We start from the raw sequence: 18872 nt of genomic DNA on the forward strand, positions 1-18872 counted from the left end.
CAGCCAACAGCTCTGCAGTCACGACAGCATTGCAGCTGCGAAAGCTGGTTGTGTCACGACTGCTGTGAGCGGGAGTATGGACCCAGCCCTGTGGTGCGTGGTGACGGGTGCTGAATTGGGCTGTCCCTCGGGCAGGGACAGGCTGGAAAGCTCGTGGAATGGAAACCTATTTTGAGGAGCAGACACCAAGGGCCAAACTCCCTGAAAACCCTGCCAAGAGCTACAGAGCACAACCAGGGCAGGAGGGCAGGGACCGGTCACCTCGGAAAGCGCACACAGACGTGGGAGTGGGGTTGGACCAGAGGTGCAAGGGCAGCACAGGGTGATCCACTGCTGATTGACCCAGCATGCTGACATTTTACTGCTTCCTCATTCTCTGGACAAGCTCCCTTGATTTAAATCCCCTTCCTACCCTTGCTGGAGAGGGGACCGTTAGTGGACCACACAGCTTCCTTGGTGAGGCCTTGTAATTTCCCTGGGACCCCAGCGCAGGGAAGAGCATCTCCAGAGCATCCCTTTTCCAGCCCATGAGATGCTCTTTGTGACAAGGGCAGGTGCCCGTCGGTCCAACAGACGAGGCCCTGCAGGGCTCCCATCAGGTCATCCTTTCACCTACCCATCTTCCAGCCGCCACTCCAGGGGCTGGGGGTCTCTCTCACGTGGGTCCCCTGACATAGCCCTTAGCCCCAGTCAAGGTCTCATGCCTCAGCGTGTGCTTGCAGGGCTTGTTTCCTTCCCGCTGGCAAGGGCTGAGCTCCCATTCAGTGCTGCGGGGCAACCTGGAGCTTTTTCTGGGAGTCACATTGCTTTGCAGTCCACACGTGCGAGTCACGTGCTGCATGGGAGATGAGGACACAAGCTGACCTAGTTTGGACACTGGACCCTCCCTCTCCAGGCAACGCCAGCCCCCTTCTTTTTCCTTTGACTTCTCCAGCCTGAAGATCTCCAGTGTCAACTTCTACCTGTCCTTCGATAAGCGTCTCTATCACAGCTATTACGTCAGTGACACAGCACTAAAATACTCCCACGTTAAAAGCACCAACATTCAGATCACAGGTAAAGAAGGAGGAGGACAGAGGAAAAGAAGTGTTCTATTTTGAAAGAAATCCCCTTTTTTTCCTCCAATAACTATCGGTGGATGAAAAAAAAAAAAGTGAGAAAAAATTTCAGGTCAGCCACAACACTGGGTTTCAACTCTGAGCCTGTAATTTTGTGGCTGTTCTGGAATGTCTAGCAGTGAAAGAAGAGTTTGAAATGTCAGTCTTCCAAACTGATTTTTGGCTTATTTTGACGCCATCAAGCCTAGAATCGTTTTGGATGCCTTGATTAATTTTCCTCTAAATTAAAAAAATACAACAAAAGAAGAAAAACGTGACGGAGTCACAAAAGCCTTTGCTGACACTAAAAACATATCCTCCTCAGCTCGGGCAACAAGAGAGAAAAGTTTTGCCCCTTTTACTCATTATGTCAGCCCTTGAAGAGCTGAGCACTGCACGGTTTCCTCTCTGGTTTGTGCCAGTAGGGAACCAGCAGAGCAGCCAGGAAAGCCAAGGGACCACTAAGGGACCTGGCTGGGATGAGAGGAGGAACCTGCAGTTGAATTCCTAATGGAGCATGGGCCTGCTCTTACAGAGGCAGCAAATCAGCGAACACATCCTCTCCGCTACAGCTGACCTTCATGGTAGGTGACAGATGGTAGCTCCTTCCACTTTTGTTTCTGCACCACCACATCAAACTGCAATCGCGCAGCTGATGAGGAAACCTAGATGTAGATTAATGGCTCAGATTTCTCATCTGAGAGAGAGGGAGGGAGGCCTTCCGAAAGTGTCCAGAAGAGGACCGGTGGAAATTCTCCTTCTTGTTGCCATGTGAGGAGAGGCTGAGAGTCCTGGCGCTCTCCGGCTGGGGGAAGAGAAGACTGGAGGAGAGGGGAGGTGTATTATCAATGTGTATAAAAAGCTTCTGGGAGGGAAGGAAGATGAGGGAGCCAGGCTCTTCTCAGGAGTGTGCACCGAGAGTACCCGAAGCAACAGGCACAAATTAAAGCACATGATATTCCAGCTGCTCATGAGGAAACAACTTTGCTGTCAGAGGGGACAAACGCTGGCACGGGATGCCCAGGGAGGTTGTGGACTCTGCGTCCTTGGAGATACTCAAAACCCAAGGGGACACAGTCCTGCGCAACCTGCTCTAGGTGGCCCTGCTTGAGCGGAGAGGTTGGACCAGATGACCTCCACAGGTCCCTCCTAACCTCAGCCGTTCTGTGTGATTCTGTGCTTCACTCCTAAAGCCCCTGAACTCAGCCCCGATGCCTGCTGGAAAGGATTCTGGGACAAGGGATGATCCCAAACTCCTCCAATACAATTTATCACAAAACAACCTCTACCTCAGCCAGAAGATCACACAGCAGACACAGTAAGAAAAAAGAAAATGTCTTTTATTGTGCACATGAAGTGCGGGAGCCCGGGAGTCACCGTGGTTCAGCCAGTTCCAGGAAACTGGCACCTACAATGATAGAGTCAGAAAGCACAGAGAAACCCACAAAGGCAGGAACAGGCATGACTTGGTTCCCCTTTCTTTGGGCAACACAGTTGACAAGGATTTGTTTTCAGCCCAGAAGAGAGAGCCATTGCTGGCATTGACTATAGGATGGCTCTGGCCTCTTATGCCCATGGGTAATACCACGCAGCAGGGCTCGATGGGGAGCCCCTGGGGAGCTGCCACGGAGTTCTTTCCAAAGCCTGTGCAGCACCGTCCCTTGCCGTCCTTGGCAGCGACTTCGACTGATGTAGAGCAGTGTTCAGAGTTGGGAAAGACAGGCAGAGAGCCTGGGACACACCTGGGCTTCTTCACCTTCTGGCCCTTCCTGCTTTCTTTCAGTCCCCATCTTTTTCTCTCTTCCTTCTTTCCTTTTCTTGTTGGCATTCCCTCTCCTCTGCCCAGGCCTCTTTTCTCCTTCTTTTTCTTCGGTTTTCATTTTCCTGGGGGCAGCCTGCAAACCTTTCCATCCCACAGTGTGATTAGATAGGTAAAGCCAGGGTCAACTGGAATCAGTTCTGGATTTAACCAAAGCTGACTCATGTTACCTGCTTTCCTCTGAAGGGCTCTTGAGTTCTTCTGCGCACACCAGGGAGTCCACTGCGGTCTCTGGGGTGGCTGGAGGCAAAACAACAGGTGCCTAAACCAGAAATGTCGGCATTAGCAGATGGCAAGGGACGCCCTGGAGTAGCAGGCGACTGTTTGGCAAATTGCTACCATAGCTCTACAGAGAAGATCCTTTTGGCTGGTTTGCATTAGCCCTGTCTTCCAAGGGCCTCCCTTTGGAACACAATGTTCACACAGGTGTGTGACGCTTGTGGGGGCCATTCAGCAGGGAGCCTGTGGTCCCCCTCCGGGCAAGAAAAGGCTTGCCCGCTTCATTCTGCCAGGGCTTCTTCTGCCCTCCTGAGACAGAGCTCTGCGGCTATCCCTTTGGTGCAATAACACCTTCTGTGGTAGGAGGCTTTGCTTTTGAAATCTCTCTTTCTGGAGGTACTTTGTAGGTATTTCCCTTGGTTAAGCACATGCCTAACGCATTTGAGAAACAACCATTCCAGTTTTACTTACAATGTATCATGCCAGTGGGAAAAAAAACCCAAACCCACAGAAAGCCACAAGAGATGGAATGCCAGGAAGAGGCACAGCAGCTACTTGGACTCATCAGGAGCTCCCCTCCTACATGAGACCTGTTGTCCCAGTGTTTGTGGAGCTGCCATACCTCTGCTGTTTCCGATCCCATCACTGTGTCTGCCCCTGCTGCTCTCTGGAGGATGAGCAGAGAGGGTGGTGCGTCCAGGAAGGCTTTTGCCTGGTGCTCCGTGTCTGCTTCGCCTGCAGGGCCACGCTGCTCTTCCAAAGGCAGCTCTGGAAAGCAAAAGCAAAAGCATGTGCAGCGAAGTGACTTGTTGGAAGCATACAACAGCTAAAGCAACCTGAAGCCCTACACCAGCTGTCTGCTCAGGCTGTGACAACCCTCAGTCCCTCCTCATACCTGTGGATCTGCCCATGGGCGCTGGCAACTCCTCAGCTGGTGGACTGGAAAGGCCAGCCATCTCCTCCCCAAAGATTTTCCTGCAGTTTTCAATCAGGAACTCCACTAGCATGTTCACCTGCACACAGGAAAGCCTTGCTTTCAGCACAAGTGCCTGAAAACGTGTGAAGCAGCCTTTCCCACTCCCGACACCTGCCTCTGCGCAGAAGGCTGTTGCTGTGGGGCTGCTTTTCCAGGCAGCCACCCCACCAGCATTTGCACAAGAGAGGAGGCAACCAGGGACCTCTGAGCAGCCAAGCTCGGATGGGCCGGGAAGGCTGCAGCCAGATGGGAAATACAGTGTACCTTGTCAGTCACCTCCAGCAGCAGCTCCAGCGGGAGCAGGTTCTTGTCGGCTGGACTCAGCAGCTTTGGCCCAACGCAGATGGCCAGACTGCTGCAGCTCATCCTGCTGGTGCACACGTTGTGTGCGATACGCTGGAGCAGGGACAGCAGCTACTTGAGAAGGAGGAGATTTGCTGCAGGCAACTTGTTGGCCACCCTGAGGGAACAGAAACCCAACGTCAATAAAGCAGATGTTGCCCACAGCTGTTCCCCAGGCTTGCACAAGGCAGGTGGGAGCCAGCGGCTGTGTTGCACAGCTTTGCATTTGCTCTCAGCCAGTGGTCAGTGCTCCTGCTAAACAGGCAGGCTGCTGGCCACACGTAGGCTTCCAACTCTTCCGCCTTCTCCTGCTTGCTTGTCCTCTCCATCGCTGTCATCCACTCTGTGTAGAGGTTGGTCACAAGGAGTTTACTGGGGATGCTTCGGAGGAAGTCCTGCAATGCCAAGAGCTCCAGGTGAGCCTCTGAACACTCCAGGCCAGCCAGGAGCTCTTCCAGCTGCAGGCCAGACATGCTCACCTTCAAGATGATGGCCAGCAGGAGCACAGGCTGGCTTTCCAGGTCGACGTCCACACTGCCATCCAGGGCCTCCCTCAGTTCCCGAAGCGCCGTCCTGCTGGCAGCCCTCCAGAATATGCCCTGTCGATGGCCCTTCCTGGTGCAGGACAGCCAGCAGCTCCTGCAGGAGAGGCAGGACGACAGTCACTTGGCTGGGGAGCTGCCTTGCAACAGCAGTGGCCAGAGCACTGCCCCAGACCTGGCTCCTTGCCTCCCCAAGCGGGCTGGCACCAAAAGGGTATGCTGGGGGTGAAGAGCCAAATCCCCTATCCCCAGAGCTCCTGGTTCCTCTCCTGAGGATACTGCCTCTCTGAGAAGGCACAGGGCTGGGGACCCGCTGTCCAGGCTGGCTTACCTGGATGGGCTGGGGCAGCGTGCCATCCTCCCCACAGAGGAGCAGCCCCCTTCTCCTCCTCCTCCTGCTCCCTCCAGCTGCAAAGGAAAACAGAGCGAGACCCCGTCAACGGAGACTGCCAGGCCAGTGCTCTTGCAGCCTGCCCTGCCCTGCCTGACGTGTGGTCCAGAGCAGTGCGGCAGGACGGGCAGGGAGCGGGCAGCTGGAACCGCAGCTCCGGCTCCGGGGCTCCATCTCAGAGGCTCCTGAGAGCTGGTGTTACACCGTGACAGCTGGGCCAGCCTGGCCCAGCCCTCGCCCTGCCCTCCTCCAAGCTGTGCGCAGCAGCAGAGACTCCATGTCCTTGGAGAACCATATTCAGTGGCCACTGTCAAGAGGGTGTCCTTCCTCGTCCAGGTGACATCCTTCCTTGGGGTGCTAAACCTGCAAGGTGACACTCAAGGGACAAGCGAGCTCTTTTCCTGCTGACTCCAGCCGAGGAGCAAGGACCCATCTGCCCAGCTCTGAGGATGGAGCACCAGCGGCAGGCAGCACCTTGACCGCTTGCCAATGTCCCCTCTGCCCCTGCATGCAAGGGAGGGACTTCAGGTGGGAACAAAGGGACCCCGAGGGCTCAGCTCTCTCCTGCTGCAGAGCGATGGGAACAGACTTGCTCAGGCAAAAGGCAGCCACAGCAGCATCCCATGTTCTGCAGAAGTGCTGGTTGCAGGAGGAAAGGCGGCCCTCCCTGCCTGTCTTTTCCAAACTCACCTGCTGAGTAGCAACATCCCCCTCCACTGCCAGAAGGAACCAACGGAGGCCTTTGGGTGGGATGATCCTGCAAGAACCAGGCTGTGCTTAGAGAGCAGCCCTGCAGCAGAAAGGGCCACCGGCGAGCTGCCACCCGGCACCAGCAGCCTGAGCGCGGCAGAGCTGGGACCCTCTACCCTGCCGGGCTCTCTGCCCCACACGGCAGGTTTCCTCCCAGCGCCGCCAGCAAGGACGTGCTGGTGTTCCTCGTGGCTCCCCACCCTCTCAGCTCCCTGCAGAAGGTCACCCCACTTGCCAGAGATCCCTGGCACAGCGAGAAGCAGGTGAAAGGCAGCCATTCTCACCTTTGCCTGGCCCTCGATCAGGGTCTCCAGGCTTCTGGCCTTTAACGTCCTCCACTGGGCAAGAGAGAAGGAGAGGAAGAAGGTGAGAAGCGATGCCTCTGCTGCTCGGCTGGAGGACCAGTGCTCGGGGGACAGAGCCGAGATGAGAGTGATATTCGCAGCATGGTGGTGACTCAGCTTCTGCTGCAGGTTTGTGATGGAGGGCAGTCACATCACCAGGGCTCTCTTCGTTCGTTCTGCTTGCCTGTGCACCGGGAAGGGACAGAAAAAGAGCGATCCCCAAGCAGAGCCCACCGCTTCTCCTTCCAGCAAAAGGGATTCCGAACCACCCCCGGGTTCCGGCCTGGAACCAAGCAGAGAGCAGAGCTCCCTGCAGAGCCCCTGTCTGCCGGGCACTCAGCTCTGCTTCTGTCCTGGTTTCAGCTGGGATAGAGTTAATCGTCTTCCTAGTAGCTGGTACAGTGCTACGTTTTGAGTTCAGCATGCGAAGAATGTTGAAAACGCTGATGTTTTCAGTTGTTGCTAGGTAGTGTTTAGTCTAAAGTCAAGGATTTTTCAGCTTCTCATGCCCAGCCAGCGAGAAAGCTGGAGGGGCACAAGAAGTTGGCACAGGACCGAGCCAGGGCAGCTGACCCAAACTGGCCAAAGGGCTATTCCATCCCATGTGGCTGGGGTTAAACCATGAGAGCTTCCCCACCGGCCTCTCCCTGATGCAAACAGAGGCAGAAGAGGGTTTCCATCCCCACTCATCCCTTGTCTGCCTGACAGCTGCCTGCAGCCACAGGGGCACCTTTCCCCAGCTGGAGAGCCGTGTTGCCCCGTACGGCTGCGCCTGGAGCATCACCCTGGCTTACCCCAGCAGTGTGCTCACCCACAGCTCCTTCAGCGCCCAGGAGCTGCGGAAAGAGAGGAGAACCAGCGTCAGGCCCTGCTGCCCCCAGCCCGTGGGCAGAGGCAGGTGCCTGCGCAGCCCTACCCCGTAGGGAAGGACACAGGGGCAGGAGGAAGCCCCATGGGGCAGGACAGAGGTGCTGCCAGAGCCCTGGCTCCCTCTTTTCTTCCTTTTGGCCTTCCCTTCTGGTGACCAAAAGGTGACCAGGGAATGCAGGACGTAGAAATGCCGCCTCATCCCTCTCGTTCCAGCTGCCTGCATGCCCACCCCTCAGCCCCCACCCGGCCAACCCAGCCTCCCTCCCTCCCTGCCGGCGTGCTGCCCGGTCCCTGCCCAGGCTCTGCACGGAGGGCAGAGGCCATTCCCAGGATGGCGTGGGCATGGCTGGGAAACTCTCCTGACCCTTGCTAGCCCTGACTGCAGCTGCCAGACCCCAGAGAGGACGGGGACCAGCACCGCCCCATACTGCCCAGCCCTGCCATGGGATGTGGCACCACGACTCATTTGAAAGTGGCAAGGCAGGAGCTGGTGGGCCAGGCGAGGATGAAGGAGCTGCTGCCCTCACTGCTGCCATCCTCCTCTTCTTCCTCCCTGCCGCCTCTGTCCTGCTGCTCAGCACCCACAGCTGGTCCAGGGCCAGGCGGAGCTGTGGGTGCAGGGTGGTGCCACGTCTGCAGAGGAGAGGCAGGTGGTGAGCTGGAGGTGGCTTCCTTGGGGTCCTCCCAGGAAGAGCCCTGTCTCCCACCTGCCCTTGGGACGGACATTGGTGCATCCAGCACCAATGTCCCGGGGCTCGGGCTGGTGCCAGGGCATCCCTGCCATGGTCCAGGGCCAGGTATGCGGGAAGGGTGGCTGGACTCTCAGGGTCTTACTGATCACCAGTTCCTCCTGGTGGAGAAGGAGCCTCTCGCTCCTCTTGCGGCCCTGGGGCAGCTGCACGTCAGCGCCCAGCACCGGCTCAGCATCAGTGAGAGCCTCCCTACGGAGACGTAAGAAGTGGGACGCAGAGATGTTGCTGGGGTCCCAGTGCTTTGGAGCACCCGCTGGTGGCCCGAAGGCACGGGAAGGATTCTTGCCCCCAAGGTCAATCAGGCTGCGGGCATTTGGCCACTCTCGGAAGCCCCGAGATGGCTCCAGGTTCAGGGAGAACAGGGCTCCGGAATCTTCTGGGAGGCGTGACCAGCCTGTGGGACCAGGAGGCAGGTCTTGCTCACGTGCTCAGGGAATAGCCGATCGCCAGCTCTGGGGTCAGGAAGGAATTTTCCCCCGGGGCAGATTGGCACTGGGCCCCGGGGGTTTTTTGCCTTCCTCTGCAGCACTGAGCAGGATCACTTGTCACGGCTCCTCTGGTCCGTTCTGGCTAGGTTACTGCCTGCTGCTCGTGCACCACGAAGATGGCCTCTTGTGCCCTGCAGCTCGGGGGAGCAAGGCTTTTTTTCCCCCACGGTGGGCTAGCAAGTGTCCCCGGGGCTTTTTTGCCTTCCTCTGCAGCACTGAGCACGGCCCCTCGCCAGGGCTCCTTTGGGCCGTTGTGGCTAGGTGCCCGCTGCTCGTGCTCCACGAAGGTGGCCCTCGTGCCCCGCATCCGGGGGGAGGAACCTTTCTGACTCCCAGGCCGGGCTCCAAGGGATGCTCCCGGGGGTTGCTTCTTGTCCTCTGTAGCACTGAGCACAGCCCCTTGGCAGGGCTCCTCTGGGCCCTTTCGCCTAGCTCCCTGCCTGCTGCTCTTGCACCTCCAAGGCACCGCTCTCGTGCCCTGGCTCTCTCGGGCTCTCTTGCCCAGGGCAAGTCTGGAGCGGGAGCAGGAGCAGGAGCGAGCGCTGCTCTTCCCTTAGCTCCATTTCCCCAGGGCTTCTGGCTGGGGCAAAACAGCCTGTGCTTGGAAGGGCTCCAGGCTTGCTGGCCCATCACGAGCTGCCACTTTTTGCCTCTCCCTGCACGCAAATCAAGCGCACAGCCGGCACGAGAGTGCCTTTCGTGCATCGTTGGCCAAGAAGCACAGCGGCGCAGCAAGTTGCTGAACGCAAAAATACGCTTTTCACCGCTACCTGTCATACTTTGGAAAATACCCCACGGTACCACACACCTCCTCATCCTCCTCCTCCTTCTTCTTCTTCTTCTTTTGTGTGTGGTCGGTCCTGATCCCCATTCTGCACGTTCTCACTGTTCAGAATACAGGGACTGCTTGGCCTGCTGCTGTATTCCTGCTGCTGCTTTCTGCGTTCCTTTCTTTCTACATTCCTTTTTGCTACTTTTACATGCTCTCTCTCCAGCACATGCAAGCAGGGCAGTACACTTTGAAACGCGTTTCCTCTAAAACATCCCAGACAAAACAGATGCCAACTTCAACAGCGTACTTCTCTGCCTTCAAAGAAGCAGAGTACTGTTGAGACTGCCCACTGCACACAGAGAGCGCTTTTCAGCAGCCGTACCAACACACCCTCACCAGGTATTGCCTGTTGATTAATTACTTGCACTAGCAGATCTTCCCCACGTCGACTTTCGGAATGTTGGGCCATTATGGGACTTGGATTCCTCCCATAATGAGGCAACAGCATCTTTTTAAAGAAATAAAAATAGCACTGCTAAATGGGTACAACTACCTCTTATATTACTAGAGTTACCACAGAATGCATCGTTGGTATAATTCCACTCAGTCTGGTCGACTTACTCTGTCAATGATTTTTTGAGCCCTTATATCTTACCAGTTTATTGAAAAGGTGCTTTTTTTTTTTTTTTTGGACAAAAGCCCAAATAAAATACTTCACAGTCCATGTAATTCTCGGCCTTCCTATGTTCCTATATGTCTCCTTCTCTAAAGCGGATCAATAAATCATGCATTTGGTTTTCAAGTAATGCTATCAAATGCCAGACAGACATCATCTAACCCAAGAACCCATTAACTAACCCAAGCTTTGCTCGCCACGAGACCAAATGTTTTAACAGACTCAAGATTTAAATGCATTTTATCAAAACTGTAACACACATACATATGCCTATATCTCATCCCTTCTGCTCTGAACAGGACCAGGGAAAAACTGAAAAAACTTAATTCCAATAATTTACTCCAGAGCTGTCTTGTGGCTCAACAGGCTGATTCACAGGTCAAAGAAACTCACAATGAAATGTCAGCAGAGCTATTTTCATTCTCCATTTCCCAAGAAAGAGTATTGCAGTTATGTTTGCCTATAATATTCACCGTTTACACCAATTAACCAAACTTCCCTATTATTTATAACTCTTGGGGTACGATTTCATCGCTTTTACACATATGCCCCTCTGCCTCTCACTAGACCCAGGGGTCCTATTTGAGACTGCTCACAGAGTACAGTACAATTTCGCCTTAGTACACTTAGAAATATCTTTGTGAATGATATTTCACAGCATGCTCTTGCATGTCCCCTTCAGTTAGCAAAACATCATCGATACGCTCTACACATCAGTATTCCTAAAGTTGCCCTGTTTATGTAAAACTGATTTTAAGTCAAGATGTTATGCAGCTGTTCCATAATTTAACTGCGTACCATAAAAGCTGATGTAGAAAGTATTACCAGGTTGCAGAAGGTAAATATTCATAGATTAAGCTTGTTCTCTTTAGCTTGAAAAAACTAGGCAAGTTAGAGATCAGGACTTCTAAAATTAATCAAAACCTTGGCAGATATATTAACAAAAATAAAGCTCAGTGTTTTTAAAAAAAATTAAAATAGTCTGCTTTAGTTCACGCTCTGCTAAAATTACCTGATGGATAGGTGCCTAACGTGCATCCTGTGCAAGACATTCTGTATGCACAGAGACCTTTCTTATACACTTTCTTAATTACCTGCATTGCTTATCAATATTCACTCACTTGTTCATATATGCATACTTATTTAAAGCAACTTATCTTAGTAGGGCTATCATTCATCAACATTAGGTGTGTTCATGCATGATAAAGTACTGGCTTATTTGTACAGGAAGGAAAGACAAATTAGGAAGTTTGTGTACTAACATTTTACCTGCCCTGGCTTTGACACACCATTGTGTCCTGTTCTAGAACCATGGTACCAAAAAAAAGCTATACAAAAATTACACGTACTCCGTGCTTCTAGTCCGCTTTCTTTTCCTGAGGATCAAATCCCTTTTCAGAGATAGGAGAAGACAAGCAATGTAGAGAGCACCTGGAAGGTCACCTTACTGCTTTTCCAGCAAATTATATGGCTGGCTGCCTCTGGAAAACGCTTGGGGAGCTGCATCAACATGCAAAGAACCTCAAAAGGAGGAGGGAATTTTTGACTGCTCTAATTGTCACTCTGTCCTGAAATTGAGACCTCCAGCACAGCAAAGACCTCTGACACCAAACAAAATCAGCAATGAACAACAACCAAGATGGTTTCCCACACAAACCTCAGTCCTGCCCTTGGCAAACTGCAGGTAATTTGCTTAGAGGAGAAATTTTCTTAAGCCCTCAACTGGGCAACAAAATTGCCATCAAGGAAAAAAAAAAATGCAACAGCATCTCCATGCAGATGAGAAAAAGAGAGCACTATATTGTCTCTAGGAGAAGAACCAAGAGAGACACGATAGACTAGGTTCATTCAGTAAAATCAGATAACAGCACCTGAACTCTCCTTTATCAGCCTGATATGCACCTACTTACTCTTAAATTGCAGTGGACAGAGTAAATATGGTTCAAGAATTACTTGTTCTCAAATTTCACTTATATTCTTAAAAGTACAGGACTTCAGGCCTAAATCTGCCACTCATGACATGCCTGTTTTCCCTCGATATTTCTCGTGGTTTAACCCCAGCCAGCAACTAAGCACCACGCAGCTGCTCACTCACTGCCCCCCACCCAGTGGGATGGGGGAGAAAATCGGGAAAAGAAGTAAAACTCGTGGGTTGAGATAAGAACGGTTTAATAGAAGAGAAAGGAAGAGACTAATAATGATAATGATAACACTAATAAAATGACAACAGCAATAATAAAAGGATTGGAATGTACACATGATGTGCAAGGCAATTGCTCACCACCCGCTGACCGACACCCAGCTAGTCCCCGAGCGGCGATTCCCCCCGCTCCCCAGTTCCTATACTAGATGGGACGTCGCATGGTATGGAATACCCTGTTGGCCAGTTTGGGTCAGGTGCCCTGGCTGTGTTCTGTGCCAAGTTCTTGTGCCCCTCCAGCTTTCTCGCTGGCTGGGCGTGAGAAGCTGAAAAATCCTTGACTATAGTCTAAACGGTACTTAGCAACAACTGAAAACATCCGTGTTATCAAGGTTCTTTGCATACTGAACTCAACACATAGCACTGTACCAGCTTCTAGGAAGACAGTTAACTCTATCCCAGCTGAAACCAGGACAATATTCAATCTAAAAGCAGCCTTTATTGAAATGATCACAAATTACACGTTGACATTTGGCAGCCGTTGTTAAAAACAGAAACCTACCACAGCCTCATCACAGCTCTCTATTGCCATCTCCCCATTTCTGTAGCTAAACACACCCAGTGTGGCAAAGCAGCTGCATCCTTTACTGTTCATTAAGAGGTAGAAATGATGCACCAGGTGGATGTCAGGTTTTGTCCATTACTTCACAATTACTTGTTCTGAATATTGAACCCACATTTTGGGAGGTGGAAAGAGAAACAGTTATCTAAATCAGAATGATTCACCTGAGGAATATTTATATCTTTTATATACCCCCCTCATAAACTATTACATTCTCCTGGATCACCTTATTAGTACTCATCTATTAATAGCAGACTCCACAAACTCCTCACTCCTCAATTAATGTTGCTCAGCCAAACATCCCATGCTTGAAAGGGCTCAGGATGACTATGGAAACCTCTCTGTTGCAGGAACTAACAACCTTGAAAGATACCTTAACGAGGCCAAGAAGATCTCCTCAAGTTTATAAAAAAAAAAAAAAAATAATAATGTGCTAACTCATCCAAATGTTTGCATGAATTTGGACCAGTTTCTGTCGAACTTTCCCTTGTTCTAGTTTGCCTAGGAGTCACGCATCGATTTTAACCCAGTCGCCTTTGCACACAGGATTTGTTCAGAATTGTGAGTTTCCATTAAAATGCAGAAAAAAATCTTGAAAGCTAAAGTTATTTTCACTTTCCATACAGACGGGTACACTTGTAGAAAAAGCTCCACTGTCCAGAAGGCTGTTGACAACAGCCTTCGTTTGCAGCTTGAACTACAGCCAATCCAGCTCACTGAAGGTGAGGACAGACACTCTGAATTTGACTCACAACATCATAAAAAGTCAGGGTAGTAAGTCAAGCACATGCCAAATAATTTACTTTTTACATATATGACTTCATTCTCCACAAGGATGAATCAGCTCAGCATCAATCTCATACTAGTGGCAAAAAACAAGACTAACACATAGCAGTAGGTATCTTGCAAGTGCCACCAAAATGTGAAACACAAATATAGGCAACTTGCTGTATACAACTGATCACAGACTCTGGCATCTGAATAACAGGAAGGTGAGCTGGAAGCTCTATGTGTTACACCACCCGCACAATTCTCCCACCAACAGGGCTCCTCTCCTGCCTGAGAACAGTAAATTCACACTGGGCTACTGCAAAACTATTGCCAACAATTGAAATGAGCAAAGGTTGTGGTATTTAATTAGGAATTTTAAAAAATGCCATCCATTAAGTATAAACTGTCAGGACCTCATTCTTTCTGTCTCAGTATCGTTCATTGAACTCTTCTTTGCTTTCTTAAATAATATCCATGGCAAATTTTGGGAAGGGTGCAGAGAGGATTACTTAAAGTGTAGCGAGGGCTGTGTCCCGTGCCAGAAGCTTTAAAAAAAAAGAAAAAAAAAAGAAAAGAGAACTGTGGCAAATGGAAAGAATGACAACTTCAAATCTGCAAGCGCACAAGTGATCAACAAATGCTGGTTGATAGCCTAACGTGGTGAGTAAAGCAATCACAGTACGCCTGCTTCTGCCCTGACAAGGGCCAAATGAGAGAACAACCATCAGCCAGGGGTCATGGGCAAGCCATCACTTCTGCACAAAATTAAAGTACAATGGAAACAGGCTGAAGAAAGAGAAATACACAGAATGACAGTGTGGAAAGATGCCCCTCTGCCTTACTTCAGATGTTCATCTGGAGGAAGCAAAGGAAGAAAACAACAGCTATTCTATTCATCATTTCCTGCTGCTGCAGGAGTGCCTGAACTGGCATGATAACATCTTCTTCCACCCAGGTGTGCTAGAAAGGGAATGCTGCACACATCAGTTACTGAATGAAATGAAATAGATGCAAGTAATAAGTTCATAAACTGATCTCTAAATCACTGCTATTTTGTGGATAGACAAGGTCAGAGTCTCCATCCCTGTATTTCGTTTCTCTACAGGCTTGGAGTCCATTTGACTCTCACGTAAAAGTTATTCCTGATTTCACTCTTGAACTGAACAACAGGGAAATAAAAACGGACTTCTTGCATCCCTAGCCCCACGGTTACTTGCAAGGAATGATAAAAGGATGGTCACAATGCATGTTTTTAGGGTTTTATCTGCCATTTGACGACACTTTCAGTTACCCACTGGTCAGATAAACACTAACATTAGACACTGCGTAGAGGTCTGGCTTACCAGAGCTATCGCTCCTCTGTCATTGGGTCTTCTTGTCCACAGCTTTTGTAGAGCCCCAGCAAAACAGCCCTCTTCTCTCCCGTTGCATATACATAATGGGCAGCTACACTCATCAGCTAGTCACAGACCTGTGGCACATGAAAGAGGAGCTGGGCATGACCTTCAGCATCAAAATCACCCGCCTCCACGCTCAGAGCAGTGTGGCAGCCCGCTGCCCTCAGTGAGGAGCGAGGCTCTGCAAGCCAACACAGAGAGAGGGGAATGCGCTGCCTCCTATCATGGACGCTACCCTCACACCGTCATCAGTTTTAGTTGTGATGCTCCTGTAGCAGCATGAACTACTCCTATCAAAGAGGTAATGACAACAACAAAACATTTGAAACCAACTTCCTGTATTCTACATGAGAGTGAAAAATACGTGCTTTCCTCCAAATGATGCTTCTTATTCTTTTTCTTCTTCTCTTTTTTTTCCCCCTTTTTGCTTAGTATTCAGCTGTGGGTTTTGCATCTCCTCAGAGATGGCAACACAGCACCCCAGAAAGAATCGAGTCGGACAACGGGACTCACTTCCGAAACAACCTCGTAGACACCTGGGCCAAAGAACATGGCATTGAGTGGGTATATCACATCCCTTATCACGCACCGGCCTCCGGAAAAATCGAACGATACAATGGACTGCTGAAAACTACATTGAGAGCGATGGGGGGTGGAACTTTCAAGCATTGGGATACACATTTAACAAAAGCCACCTGGTTAGTTAATACTAGAGGATCCGCCAATCGGGCTGGCCCCGCCCAACCAAGAGTTCCACATACTGTAGAAGGGGATAAAGTCCCTGTAGTGCGCATGAGGAGTATGTTAGGAAAGACAGTCTGGGTTAGTCCTCCCTCAAGCAGAGGCAAACCCATTCAAGGGGTTGTTTTTGCTCAAGGACCTGGGTACACCTGGTGGGTGATGCAGAAGGATGGGGAGGTTCGATGTGTACCTCAGGGAGATTTGATTTTGGGAGAGAATAGCCAGTGAATTGGGCTGTATGATATTTAACTGCTAAATAACCTGCCAATGCATGTCATTGTATCTATAGTGTCTATATGCCATATCAAGGGTATTATTGTGAGAATTATCCAAATGACTACAGGATGGACTTTGAAACTGAGCCAAGTACAACAGCGATAGAACTTGAACTGGCACCCAGCAATTTCCTCAAGATCTTCGACCTGCAGACCAAGGGCGTGGGTTGCACCAAATGTACTAGCCACAAGTTCCAGAGGCAGCGTACAACAACCCAACATCTCACACCATCTCTCTTATCCTGAAGAGCTGTTACAACAGATGGAGCCCCAAAGTCATGGACTAAATAAAATCGATGGACACATTAGAGGGATAGCCCATAGGCTAAAGGAATACCATTTGTGTGTGTGTGTGTGTGTGTGCGAGGGAGGGGAGTCCATATACTTATATACATAAGACAAGGAACGTGGTAGTGGTTGATTGGAAAATGTAAGATCTGGGCATGATGTAGATGGTATAGAATAAGGGGTGGATAATGTCCTGGGTTCAGCTGGGATAGAGTTAATTTTTACAGGAACCTGGGAGGAGGGGGGCATAGCCGGGGCAGCTGACCTGAACTAGCCAAGGAGCTATTCCATACCATGTGCCATCATGCTCAGTATATAAATGGGGAGTGGGCCGGGGGGGTGGTGCTCGACTTTCGGTGGGGGAAGTGGCGGAGCGTCGGGTCCCGGGTGGTGAGCAGTTGCACTGTGCATCACTCTTTTTGTATACCCTTTTCATTAGTACCATTGTTGTTGTTGTAATTTCTTTGTGTTGTCCCAGTAAACTGCCTTCATCTCCATGCTCGAGGTTCCAGGTTTTTTATCCTTTCCTCTCCTCCGTCTCCTCCCTATCCCACTGGAGGGGGGCGGGAGGAGCGAGCGAGCGCTTGTGCATGCGCCTTATACAATACTCTAATGGGTACAATACCCCGTTTCACTCAATGCTATCTTATCCTCTATTGGCTGTTCAAGGTTCTTCACGAGGTGTCCAGCAGTTACTCATCTCATTCTTTGGCATCCAGGAGTTGTTTGTCAGGCTCTTCTTATCTTCCTTTTTCCCAGCGTACAAGGACACAGCGTCCTTGTCCGCTTCAGCACTTTGTAAACTTATGCTTCGTTCCCAGCTAACGGCTGGATTGCTCACATGCCCTCGCCCAGCCAAGAAATCCTCAACAGCCAAAGGATTGTGGAATTAATATGCCACCCAGCGATCCTTTTGTGCTATCTTTGGAAAAAGAGAAAAACAAGAAAGGTGATAATAAGCTCAAAAGGTGTTGTTCTGCATGTAGTATTGGGCAAAGATGTTTAAAGTTATATGAGCAAGAACGAGAGGATGATACTGAAATGATAATTGGATCTCAAAGGGCCCCACCTAGAACTTCTCCCAGAAACAGTGATGAAAGAGAGCCCATGAATAGTCCTGTCCCAGGGCAAACAAGAGCTAAACAGAGCAAAGTTACTCAAGCTCCTCTTCCTCAGGCGCTTGGGACTGAGGGTGTGGCAACTATCAAAGTACCCTTTTCTACTGTGGATTTAAAAACTTGGAAAATAGCAACTGGGAGCTATCGGGAAAACCCTGATCAAACAGCCCATGCTTTGGAAACAATGATTCAGACTCAGGATCCTGATTGGAAAGATACACAAGTAATAATGGATGTACTTTTTGATAGTGCAGAAAGAGATATGATCCGGAGGGTTGCTAAAACCCAGGTAGAAGCACAAGTGGCTTCTGGAGTATTACAGGGAACAGTGGAACAAAATTTTCCATCTACTGATCCCAAATGAGATCCTAATAATTTGGCTCAGAGAAGACTGCTAAATCAATATCAAAAATGGGTTCTATTCGGGATCAGAAATGCTATGCTTAAGGCAATTAACATATCTAAATCATATGAAATTAAACAAGATAGAAAAGAGTCTCCCACTGAATTTCTAAGCAGATTAAGAGATGCTGCTAGGAAATATACTATTATGGATCCTGAGTCTGAAGAAGGAAAAGCTCAATTGGCTCCTTTATTTATAGGACAATCCTCTGATGATATCAGAAGGAAATGACAAAAAATGACAAGGAGCAGATTCTCGAGATTGGGGAAAACTATTAGAAGTTGCTTGGGTGGCATATAGCAATAGAGATGAATTACAGAATGAAATGAATGCAAGGTTAGTAGCTGCTCTGGAAGTAGGAGCTGGTATGGCACGAGGCAGAGGAGTTATTCCTCGAGGAAGGGGATGTGGTCGAAGAATGGGACGAGGGAGAGGAACTGGATTGGGGTCACCAGTGGGATTCAACCAGCCCCTGGGTCCGAATCAGTGTGCATACTGTAAACAAGAAAGACACTGGAAAGAGGAATGTCCCCTGAGACCTACAAGGTCACAAGCGACCTCAGTTTCAACTGCACAGTCTCAGCAAGTTCCCCCTTTCTTGGGAGAGCTGAGTGAAAGTATCTGATGGGGACCAGAGGGGAGTCTCCCAGCAGAACCTCTGGTTACAGCTCACCTGGGAGAACAGAAAATTGAATTTTTAGTTGACACCGGAGCCACCTTTTCCGTTTTAAACACCTTAAAGAGGGAATTAAGTTCTGAAGAAATTAGTGTTAAGTTCTGAAGAAATTAGTGTTGTCAGTGCAACAGGTGAACGAGAGACTAGACCCTTTTTTTAAACCTTTGACAATGAAATTAGGAAAGCAATGGGTCACTCATCAGTTTCCGTATTTGCCAAATTCTCCTAAACCCCTGTTAGGGAGAGATCTACTTGAGAAATTGGAAGCAGAAATTAAATTTTAAAATGGCGAGATTGAAATTCTAATTCCAGAAACTAAACATATGAAAGCAGTGGCTTTGTTGTTACCGGACGGTCACCAAGAGCAGAGGATCATACCAGTCAAAGTAAATAATGCTGTAAT

General features: G+C 50.0%; 1 protein-coding gene across 1 annotated transcript; it reads right to left on the reverse strand.

Moving 5' to 3' along the window:
- Positions 1-2842: 2842 nt before the first annotated feature.
- Positions 2843-5410, reverse strand: LOC126037208 (T-cell activation Rho GTPase-activating protein-like; the record flags this gene model as incomplete). The annotated part of the gene is given in 9 exon segments (XM_049797473.1): positions 2843-3000; positions 3087-3178; positions 3758-3903; positions 4031-4148; positions 4376-4571; positions 4733-4848; positions 4933-5053; positions 5055-5092; positions 5327-5410. Coding segments are annotated over 9 exon segments (1035 nt in total), but the record flags the coding sequence as incomplete, so codon positions are not given.
- Between the last annotated feature and the right edge of the window lie 13462 nt (positions 5411-18872).

The sequence above is a fragment of the Accipiter gentilis genome, unplaced genomic scaffold (assembly GCF_929443795.1).
Source record: "Accipiter gentilis unplaced genomic scaffold, bAccGen1.1, whole genome shotgun sequence".
Lineage (NCBI taxonomy): Eukaryota > Metazoa > Chordata > Aves > Accipitriformes > Accipitridae > Astur > Astur gentilis.